Source organism: Marmota flaviventris, chromosome 1, assembly GCF_047511675.1.
Source record: "Marmota flaviventris isolate mMarFla1 chromosome 1, mMarFla1.hap1, whole genome shotgun sequence".
NCBI classification, from domain to species: Eukaryota; Metazoa; Chordata; class Mammalia; order Rodentia; family Sciuridae; genus Marmota; species Marmota flaviventris.
Genome location: NC_092498.1, coordinates 157,590,047 through 157,602,246, shown reverse-complemented (window position 1 = coordinate 157,602,246; position 12,200 = coordinate 157,590,047). Strand labels below are relative to the sequence as shown.

At 41.6% G+C, this 12,200-nt stretch overlaps 1 protein-coding gene across 6 annotated transcripts in view; it reads right to left on the bottom strand.

Annotated features, from left to right (window-relative positions):
* Med15 (mediator complex subunit 15) overlaps positions 1 to 12,200 on the bottom strand; it is a 73,219-nt gene that overhangs the window by 36,339 nt on the left and 24,680 nt on the right. For all 6 annotated transcript variants that reach the window (XM_027924324.3, XM_027924327.3, XM_027924328.2 and 3 more), the window contains exon 3: positions 408 to 459. In XM_027924324.3, coding sequence (XP_027780125.2) covers positions 408 to 459 — 52 coding nt within the window. The remainder of the gene's footprint in view (positions 1 to 407; positions 460 to 12,200) is intronic.

The window sequence follows — 12,200 nt, the reverse complement described above, 5'->3', positions numbered from 1 at the left end:
CAGAAACACACATTTATATCAGGCCTACATAGGTGAATAAAGCAAACTATTAAGGAAGAAAGCATCTCATCTGTTCCAGGATAAACTGCTTATTTAAAATTGCCCAGAGTGTAAAGCTTTCTATAAAAACAGAGATCAAGTACACAAGTGAAAACAGCAGTCCAGTATAGACCACTTTGAGGCCAACATTTCCATGTCAGAATCAGCATTTTTGAGACTCAGGCTCTGGGAGGATGGAGAATTTGGAATCAAATGATATGCAGTGAGGAATTTCCCAGAAGCAGACAAGTTGACACAGATGTTCCAACTCAGACACCCAGATCCACCCAGAGAGCTGCCAACAGATAGCAATAGAACTTGCCTCTCACAGTGATCACAACAAACCAGAAATGTGAAATCTTACTTACGAATATCTCGAAAATGGATAATGAGCCTGGCCACGAGGGAAAGGTATTCGTCCTAAAAGTAAAAACAGGAAGCAGTTTAAATCCAAATGGAGAAGCATAGCCATGTGACTCCCCCATCCCACCCCCTCAACCCTGGCCAACCAGAGGTTCTTCCTTCAAGGCTGCTGGCCTCTGGGGCCAACTGAGATGGCTGCAGTCATTCAGCCCAGCTCAGCCTCCTCTGGAATCCATCTCTCAGAGGAGAGCTGTCAGTGCTCTGCTCTGCTGCTGATAAAAGGCACAAAGAAACAAAGAAAGAAAGGTACAGAGAGCCTTCAAAAGGCAGCTCCTCCAAACAAATGGAAAAATCATTCAGCTGAGAGAGCTGGGAGTCACCTCAAGTCCCTTCTTGTCACAGAGGGCAAAATCAGGTCCAGAGAGGGCAAGAAGGTGGCCTAAGGTCAAGGCCTATCAGAAGCAGACGTGTACAGGCCACAGCTGTCTTTACAATACTGGTATGGAAGAGCTTTTGTTTTTAATGACCAGCCTGTTGCTGCCTTTCCCTTGCTGACGTGGTATGTGCACGCAAATCTGCTTGGGGCACCCCTGGCTGTGCCTGTTGGGAATCCATGTTTCACTGCTAGCTACACAGGCAAGGGAGGGAGCAAAATGCTACTCAAAGGTGTCAGGTAAAAGCCACTGACTGCCCAGGCCCTGTCTAAGCTGCCACATTTCTGGAACTGCCCAGAAGGGCCTGTCTTCCACTAACTGTCCTGTGGGCACTCAAGGGTGTTCTGGGGAAATCACTACCAAGAAGGATGTCTGAGTTAAAATCTTATTTCAGAGAAGCATACTTCTTCTCCATGGAAATACCCATCCTTCTAACAAGGCAGCCCAGAAGGGGGAAGCCCTTATTCCTATGCTGCTGCACAATCATCCTCCTAAGTCACTGTGGTACTGAGGGTCCACTAGACAGAAGATAGCAGAGAAAAGGGACAAGAAAATAAACATGAATTGGGTGTGGGTTAAAACCTAAAGATACTGTATTTACATCATTATCACTCTTCACCTATTTCCACACTCCACCCTACTGCTATTTTTCAGCTAGGGTAATTAGAACAGGACAACAGGAAGGAGAAAAGGCCCAATGGAAAGAAGCTGGGAGGAATTGCTGAGGAGAAAAAGGTACAAGGAAGCACTGCTGGAACACAGGGAACCTGAGGGGGTTCTGTCAGTACTCTAACTTCTAATGGCCCCAACAATTTCTAGTAGGAAAGACAACATGCCAGGGGTAGAAGGGACCCCCATACATACTCAGTTGCCTACCAATGCCACGTACCTGAAAGACCTGGGAAGTGGAAGCAATAGAAGTGTGGGAGCCAAAGGAAACCCGGGAATGGAAATGAGGCAGTCAGGTCTAGGGGGAGAGAACTTGGAAGTCAGCCAGTCCATATTTGACCTCTCATTAGGAGACTGGACTACCTTGTAGGTCTGCAATACCTTGAAAGAATCTGTTGAGTTTTCTCTATTATCATGAAAGAAAAACAGGTTTACGTAGACTTAAGACATGATAAATGATGCTCAAGAGCATGTCCCCAATGCCTTCTGCACAGAAGCAGAACCTAGTTACACCCACTGCCAGTAGTCAGATGAGTAGATGTTACCATGCTACAGTGCCTACTTCCACCTGCCACTCCTGGCCCAGAGCTAGGAAGCCATCAAGGTCTAGTCCAGCTCTGCAAATCTGAGGCTGGGTAGAGGAGAACAGATGCCTTGTGTGAAAAAGGGTCAGTAAGTCACCCTGATGGTCAAGAAACTTTCTAATAGATGAAACACATTTTTAATGTTCTCCCAAAAGCAAGTCACCCAAGAATATGTGGAGCTAAGTCTATGGGTCAGTTCTAGTATCTGACATTGCACTGCTGATCCCCCAGGGCTGGGCTATCTTTTACGCCCCCAGCTGCTTATTTTCTGCTGTGAATGATGGTACCTAACTTACCTCCCTACGGGTGAGAATTTCCAGTCCCTGTTCAGACAGAGAGATAATGGTACTCCCTTGCTCCAAAGCACCCAATTTGCCATAATGGTCCCAGAAAAAAGGGCAAGGGCAGATAACTACTACCTCATCTTCCCTCCAACTCCTCTGCTCATTATCAAAATTTAAAGTGTCCAGGCTACACCCAAGTCTGTTATTACAAGGCCATAAACAATAATACCATAGAGGCTGGGGTTGTGGCTCAGTGGAAGAGTGCTTGCCTGGCATATGTGAGGCACTGGGTTTGATCCTCAGCACCATATAAAAATAAATAAATGAAAGGAAGGTACTATATCCATTTACAACCTCCCACAAAATATTAAAAAAATAACTCCATAACAAGAGCAGCCAACACTCAACTCACTCACCCCTGACAACACTCCTCTAAAGACTATACATATATCGATGCTTTTAATTACCCCAACTATCTAGTGCTGCTGATATGTCCAGATCACAGATGAGAAAATGAAAGCATTAAAAAAAAGCTTGAGGGCTGGGATTGGTAGAGCGCTAGTCTCAAATCTGTGAGGCACTGGGTTTGATTCTCAGCACCGCATATAAATAAATTAATAAAATAAAGGTCTGTCAACAACTAAAAAAGGGTAGCCTAGTGGTACAGCATGTGCTTAACATGTATGAGGCCCCAGGTTTGATCCCTGGCACACCAAAAACACACGTATACAAGCTTAAGACTCAGAACACATGCTTGACGTGTGCAAGTCTTGCTTGCACAGAGGCTCAAAAATATGCCATGGAGTGAGCCTCAGAGAGAGTGGGAGAAGTTTGCACAGTCCGTATAAAATACCATCAACTATGTACTCTGTTACTAAGTGCTGCCTTTTGTGTAAGACCTGGGAAATCCAAAACACTTAAGTCTGTCAAAAGAAATACTGGAAGAATAAACCAAAATCATGGGTAAACAAGAAAGAGTAACTGGGCTGGAAATGAGCCTTTTCCAAACCTACTGGTCTTTGCCATGAAAACATGTAAATCTTTCACCACGGAAAAGATAAAACAGAGTGGTGGCACATACCTATAATCCCAGCAGCTCAGGAGGCTGAGACAGGAGGATCCCAAGTTCAAAGCCAGCCTCAGCAACTTAGACCCTAAACAACTCAGTGAGACTCTGTCTCTAAAAAGAATATAAAAAAGTTCTGGGGATGTGGCTGAGTGGTCATGTACCCCTGAGTTCAATTGTTGGTACCCCCCACAAAAAGGAAAAAAAAAAGTAGCACAATTCCCTCCAAATTCAAAAACCAACCAAAACAAATGAGTTAACTATCAAGTCAGTGGTAGAAACATACAGGGAAAAGAATTCCTTTAAGTAGCTTTTTTTTTTTTTAAACAGGAAACAAAAAACTTAAACATGCTACAAGGATACATTTTTAAAGGACAAAGCTGCAAAATAATCTCAAACTTTTAGTCCACAATTTGTTACCATTTATTCTGAAACCCCTTGAGAGTAAAGCAAGCAATTATGCTAATGATATTGAAAAACAAGATGTTCATAGTAACAGAAAAGACATGGTTTAAAACCAAAAATCCTGCAAAAGAAATCTGAATTGGAAACATCACTTCAATAATACCTGGCTTTTTTTTTTTTTTGTCTTTCTTTTAATTTTGAAACAGGGTCTCATGTAGTTGCTGAGGCTAGCCACAAATTTGCAATCTTCCTGCTTCAGCCTCCCGAACTGCTGGGATTACAGGTATGCACCACCACACCTGACTTATGGGGCATTTCTGTTATTTCAAAAACATGTATTTCTTAGTTCTATTCACAAAAAGGCCCAAAAGCAATGAGCAGAGCTGAGTCCACAATTGCATGCACTAAATGCCATTTTACCCTCAAAAAAGGACTCAGGGATCCTTAGAGGAACAGGCAATCCCAGGGCCTAAATACCAGCAAGCTAGAAAAGACTAAAAGGGTTATGTAAGGAGCCCTAAGATTGCAGGGGGCATGGGAGCTACCATCAAAGGAGGACAGGATCATGAAAACATCAATGCAAACTACTACAAAGAACTGAAATACACCAAATACACATCCCTGAAGTTAAAACGTTGCTCAAAGAAGAGAACCCATCTGTGGCCCACTGAGGGCACTCTTTGCCCTGGAAGGAATAATAACAGCATTCCTGGTGGTCTAGAACAAGTAATATTAAAAAAAAAAATTCCTCCCTGATGATAGATAATGCTTCTTGACCAAAAAAAAAAAAAAACCAAAACAAACTTCCATGTAATAAATATGGAAGAGCCAGAATTAAAGACAGTTATCATTTTGTAATCCTTAATTAAACAATAGAATTATTGGATAATGGAGAACTTTACTAGGAGTCATGCTGCCACCCCTCTAAACCCCCAACAACTGTGCCTCACTGAAGCATCAAGTCACCCAGAAATATCAGAAAAGGTCATCTTGGGTCCATTCTTGCTAACAAGACTGTACCCCTGTTCTTTCATTCTAGAACCCAGTTCACAATGAGGGGGCAGGCAGGAGTGAGAGACCTTGCAGAAGACTGCTGGGCTGTTTTTTTCTACAGGCTGAGAGAGGCCTGAGGGGAGAACAGATCCTCATTTGGATCCTGATTCAAATAAACCAACTGCTAGGAAAAAAACTGCTGAGACGTGAACAAGGCCTTTACGCTGACTGAGGTTGGGTTATTGTTAAGTGGGGCCTTGGTGCATGTCCTGTGTGGAGAAATTCTGCAGTTGCAGACATATAACACCATGAAAGCTGAGACCTGCCCTGAACAATTCAAGAGGGACACAGACAGGCCAAACCGCAACAACTGCAGGCTCTACGAGTGTGGACATTTATGACTCTGAAAGTTTTCCTAACATATTTAAAAATCTATCAAACCTCAAGCCAAGGCAGCCCCAACAACATCCCTTACCCCTACCCACTCAAGGAAACCACGCTGCCCTGACCTTGCTACCAAGGACAGATAGACACATTCTCTACAACTTTCACTGATTCCTTTTTTTTTTTTTTTTTAAAGAGAGAGGAGGAGAGAGAGAGAGAGAGAATTTTAATATTTATTTTCTAGTTATCGGCGGACACAACATCTTTGTTTGTATGTGGTGCTGAGGATCGAACCCGGGCCGCACGCATGCCAGGCGAGCGCGCTACCGCTTAAGCCACATCCCCAGCCCTCCATTTTTTAAAATATAAAAGTTTTAGCTGGGCATGATGGCACATGCCTGTAATCCCAGAAGCTTGGGAGGCTGAGGCATGAGGATCATAAGTTCAAACTCAGCCTCAAAGCCAGCCTCTACTTAGCAGGGCTCTGAGTAACTTAGTGAGAACCTATCTCAAAGCACAAACTAAACAAATACACACACACACACACACACACAAATATAATCATTTTATTGAAATATAATTCACTTTCCATAAAGTCCACCCATTTAAAGTATACCATTCAGTAGTTAAAAAAAAAAAAATAATATATATATATATTTTTTAGTTGTAGTTGGACACAATACCTTTATTTTATTTATTTATTTTTAAGTGGTGCCGAAGATCGAACCCACATGCTACGCAAGTGCTCTACAGCTGAGCCACAATCCCATCAGTAGGCAACCACTAGTCAACTTTCCATCTTTAGCGGGCTAAATAATAGGCCCCAATATACCAGGTCTGATCCCCTGGAACCCTGTAAGTGTTTCCTTATTTGGAGAAAGGGTTTTTGCAGATGTGCTTAAGGATCCTGAGAAAGGGGAGTGGCCCTTAACTGCAACCATATGTATCCTCATGAGGCGGCGGCAGAAAGAAATTTCACTCTCAGAGAAGAAGGTGATGTTAAGGTAAAAAATGTGGCATTTATACACAATGGAATATTACTCAGCACTAAAAAATAACAAGATCATGGCATTTGCAGGGAAATGGATGGCATTTGAGCAGATTATGCTAAGTGAAGTTAGCCAATACCTAAAAAACAAATGCCAAATATCTTCTCTTATATAAGGGGGGTGACTCAAAACAGAGTAGGGAGGAAGAGCATGAGAAGAAGATTACCACTAAACAGGGAAGAGAGGTGGGAGGGCGTGGGAGGGCATGGGAGGGAAGAGGGGAATTGTATGGAAGATGGAAGGAGACCCTCATCGTTACACAAAATACATATATGATGGTGTGAGGGGGAAGGGAAAAAAGAGAGAGAGAAATGTATCACAGTAGATTGGGTAGACAGAGGTGATGGGAGGGGAGGGGGGATAGGGAGGGCAGCAGAATACAACTGACACTAGTATTGCTGTATGTATATACATGGCTGTATAATCAATGTGATCTTGCAATCTGTACATGTGGAAAAATGAGAATTCATATCCCTTTTGAGTCAAATGTATGATATGTCAAGATCACTGTATTGTCTTGAGCAACTAATAATAATAATAAAAAAAAAAGAGCAGAGAGACATTTTACCATATGATGCTGAGTCTTGTAGCCTGCCATGACACATTCATATACCAAGGGACACCAGCAGCTACCAGAAGCTGGAAGATGTAAGGAAAATTGTCCCTGAGAGCCTTTAGAGGGAATACAGACTTACCAACATGGTGATTTTTGACCAGTGATATTGATTTTTAGACTTTTGGACTTTAAAATTAAGAGAAACTAGATTTGTTTGTTCAAATTATGTATGTATGCATTCATTTATTTATTTACTTTTTTATGACTTGGTTTCCTTATAGGAATGGGGATGTAGCTCAGTGATAAAGCAGTCTTGAGCTCAATTCCTAGCACTGCAAAGGAGAAAACAAAACAAAACAAACAACAAAGAAAGCAAGAGAGAATCCAAGTATGCACAAGCCAACAAACGAGCTAAGCATCATGCATCCTTTGACTTGCCCTGTACTTGTTTTTTCCCACAGGTAAATTAGGGAGAATGTTGCTCTCTAGATGTTTGTAAAATGTTTCTCTAGGGCCTGGATACATTCATAATACAGCTCCTGAAAACTGAACAATTAGAATTTAAAATTAGGCTTGTGAACAAATGTTTACTAAAGGCAGTGCAGAAGTCCTGACAGTTATACATTTAGATGAAACTCATCAAAGCAAAGCAACACTGCTAATGGTGATAAGAACACTGGAGCCTCCTTATGAACCAGCAGCACCAAGCACAATCCCAGGACTTTCTAGGAGATCTCAACAGTTAAAAAAATGCTCATCTTGGGCTGGGATTATAGCTCAGTGGTAAAGCACCTACCTAGCACATGTGAGACACTGGGTTAGATCCTTAGCACCACATAAAATAAATAAATAAAATAAAGGTGTTGTGACCATCTAAAATTAAAATATCTTAAAAGAAAAGAAAATGCTCATCTTTTCATGTGTTTACAGCTTCTAATGTATACTTTATGCTTTTATCAGTTCTAAGTATCAGCACTTCTAACGCCTGAACTCTTGGGCAGGTAAACTCCCTTGATGCAATAGGAATAGCAGAAGATATATTCAGATTCAATGAAAAGCTGGATCTTGGGCTTTTGAGGTCCCTAGAAAGGCTGAAAGTAGGCAATCAATATCAGACGAATATTTGTAAATCCCTCCCCCAAAGAATGGGCCTGATTATCTATGCTCTTGCTCATTTATTCCAGCTGGTTGGTAGTTCAGCTCTTGTTCCTCTTTGATTGATTAGTCCCAAGTGGCCTGCCAGTTTAATGCTCTCTGCTTCTTTTGTCAGGGTTCACTTCTGCACTAGTCAATTCATAATGTACGTGAATATACACATACATATACACAAACACATACACATACCTTCCACACATACACCCCTTGTGTCTCACCCTTACTAAGGCCTCCAGCAACTTAGTGAGACCCTGTCTCAAAATAAAAAAATAAAAAATAAAAAAAAAATAGAGCTGGAGATGTAGCTCAGAGGTAAAGGGCTCCTAGGTTCAATCCCCAGTTCCAAATAAATAGATACAGTCTCATGGGGCATGGTGGTGTACACTTATAATATTTGTGATCCGGGAGATTGAGGTGGGAGGATCAGAAGTTTGAGGCCAGCCTCAGTCACTTAGCAAGATCTTGCCTCAAAATAAAAAATAAAAATGACAGGATGTAGCATAGGGATAAAGCATCCCTGGGTTCAATCCCTAGTACAAAAAAAAAACATAAAAATAAATTGTATTCTGTACTGAACACGCATAGCCATTTATCATTATTATTCCCTAGCCAATTCGGTACAATAAGTATTTGCATTAGATTAGGTATTATAGTAATCAAGAGATGATTTAAAGGATACCGGAAATGTGTGCAGTTTTTATGCAAGTATTATACCATTTTATACAAGGGACTTGAGCATCTATGAACTTTGGAATCCTGAGGGAATCCTGGATCCAATCCCTCACAGATACCAAAGAACAACTGTTTAATTTTAAAAAGATCAGGCAAACAGAAATACACCCAGTTCTAGGGGCTGGGGTTGTGGCTCAGCAGTAGAGCAAATTGCCTAGCACATGTGAGGCACTGGGTTTGATCCTCAGTACCACATGAAAATAAATAAAAATAAAGACACTGTGCCCATCTATAACTAAAAGGAAAAAAAAAAAAAAAGAAACAAACAAACAAAATGAATATACCCAATAAGCATCTTTCCATACTGCCCCTTTAGGTGATGACAGGTGCCAGGATCCCTGACTGCTAAACCTTCCTAAAGTATCAAAAGGCTGCCTGGAATGCATGGAGTTGTTATTATGAACTATGGCCCACCACCCAGACATGGCTATTTTTGTTTCCCTCAGCTCCTTCACATAGAGGAGTCCCATCCATAAGAATTAAAGTCTTCGAGGATTAAAGTGGGTGTCTGAATGTCTTTTGCTTTGCTGGGTGGGAGTCAATTAGAAACATGGCTAAAATCATCCACTCTGACACCAGACCCCTAGGATTACAACCCAGCTCTCCTCTAACCAGCCACATGATATTTTGAGCAGGGCAATTAGCATGTATGTGACTGAATTTCCTTGTATGTTGACTGGCAAAAATAATACTGTACCCTCTTTATAGGTCTAAGTGGGGCTCGAGAGATTCACATATGTGAAGAACTCAGAAGATGGCCTTGCACGGGGACATCACATTGTACTCTGAAGAGGAGATCTAGCTATGAAACCTAGAGTGAGCCAATGCCAGGATGGGTAGGGCTTTAACTTGGGGAATGAACACTGGAAGCATGTGTCGACTCTGGAAATTTGGTGAATTCTTCTGGAGAAAAACACTCAAGGTTTTCTCTGCCCTGGAGTATACACTAAAGAGCCTGAAGTGCTCATTAGTTCTCCAGTTCCCTTAGAGAGGCATCTTTGGACCTGCAAGCCTATCAGAATTCCAAGGGAAGGTCATCCTCCTTCTCCGTGACTCACTACCTCAGAGCTCCTCTTGGGTCCACAGAGATATCATTATTCCCTAACTTTTCCCCTGCTCCAGAGTCCTACTTTTTAATTTTTTTCACAGCTGTTCTAACAGGGTCTCAGGTAGCAGGGGAGGTTAAAGTGTGCCTGAGTTGCAATTTTGACCTGAAGACAAATACAGATGGCAGTGCCCAAGTATGTCTGTCTCTGTGAAAATGACACAGGAATTTTCCTACACTGTTCTCATAAACACTTCTCTTTCAATTAGCCAGGGCCTCCTTTATAAATTAGGGATTTAAAGCCAACTCAAACAAAGCAAATGGACTGGAATCATTAAGGGGCAGCATAAATAATTCGATATGCAGTAAATGAAAGACTAAGGCAGAGTGAACGGGGATGGTCAGGGGCTGTTGTGTTTCTAAGCACGTCCTTTGGGATGGAAGGCTTACTCCTCAGCTGCTAGGAAGGTCTCTGAGGTAGTTTCCATTATAGCTAGGCAATAATCACTGGCCACTGGTCACGCCAAAAGGCAAAGGTGATTTTCCCAACCCGGAATCTTCACTGGACTTAACACTTCCTGTATGCAGATGCGCACCTATAATCTCAGAAATTAGAGAGGCTGAGGCAAAAGAACTGAAGTCTGAGGCCAACCCTGGCAACTTAGTAAGCCTGTTTCAAAATAAAAAGTAAAAGGGCTGGAAGGGCTAGGGATATAGCTCAATGGTAGAGTGCCCCTGGGTGAAATCCCCATCACACACACACACACACACACACCCCCTAAAAAAAAATGTCCTGGGGCTGGGGATGTGTCTCAAGCAGTAGAGCGCGAGCGCGTGTCATGTGCAGGGCGCTGGGTTCGATCCGCAGCACCACATAAAAAAATAAAATACAGATGTTGTGTCCACCAAAAACTAAAAAATAAATATTAAAAAAAATTCTCTCTATCTATCTCTTAAAAAAAAATTCCTGTATTCAAACCTCTGAAGGCTGGCAGCTCCCACTTCTTCTTTTTGAAAGCCAGCCACAGTACTATAATAAAGTCTGAGCTCTGCCACTAGAGATACCAGAGTGGAGGCCATACTGGGAAAAGTGACATGCAGTCACCTGAGTGAAGCCTTTATGGACCTTCCAGACAATCCCAGCTACCCTCACTAAGCAACCACATGAGATGTCAGAGCAAAACCAGAAAGGTGCAGCTGGGCAATTCCAATTGTTCCTACTCCGGACTCACAGAATTAGGAGAAATAACTTCCTGCTTTATGCTATTAAGTTTTGGAGTTTGTCTGTTATGAATAAACAATAAACAGTGCTTAACAATGTCTATATTTTTAAAGCTGAGACGGTCAGTTCAATAAGCCTCATCAAAGTTCTTTTAATTGTAAGAAAATACAAACTAACAAAATCAGTAAAATATCCCATCCCCCAAATATATAAATAAAAATAAAAAATTTTAAAAAATTTTTAAAAATTAAAATGAAAAGACCAACAACTCAATTAAAAAACAGGAGAAGGGTCATGCCTATAATCCCAGCAATACAAGAAGCTGAGGCAAAAGGATTTCAAGTTCAAGGTCAAACTCTCTGGCTAACTTAGCAAGACACTGTCACAAAAAAAAAAAAAAAAAGAAAAAAGAAAAAAATGCTGGCAACCTGGCTCAGTGGTTAATCTCTCCTGGGTTCAATTCCTAGTACAACCCCCACACACCCAAAATAGGCAAAGAATACAAATAGACATCTCTCCAAAGAAAATATACAAATGGCCAACCAGCATATAAAAAGATGCTGAATATCATAGTCACCAGGCAAATGTAAATCAAAAGCACAATGGATACCATTTCACATTCATTATGATAACTGTTATGGTTTGGAAGTGAGGTGTCCCCTAAAAGCTCACATGTGAGACAATGCAAGAAGGTTCAGAGAAGAAATGACTGGGTGGTTAAGAGTTTCACCCAATTAGTGATTTACTGAGGGGTAAATAAAGTTGTAGGGTATGGCTGGAGGAGTTGAGAATTGGGGTGTGGCTTTGGTGTATATATTTGTATCTGGAGAATAGAGTCAGTCTATTTCCTGATCAGGGATGCTTTCCTCTGCCACACACTCTGCCATGATGTTCAGCCTCATCTTGAGCCCCGAGAAATGGAATCAGCCTTCTATGGATTAAGACCTCTGAAACTGTGAACCCTCAAATAAACTCTTCCTCCTCAATAACTATGCTGGTTGGGTCCTTTAGTCACAGCAGTGAAAAAGCTGACTAAAACAATGACTACAATAAAAAGGACAATAATAAGTGTTGGGGACAAACGAAACCTAATAAGCTTCTGGTGGGTTCAACTGGTACAGCTGCTTTAGAAAACAGACTGATAGTTCCTCAAAAAGTTATACATGGAGTTTCCATGAACCAGCAACTCCACCCCTAGGTATGTATCCAAAGGAAAGGAA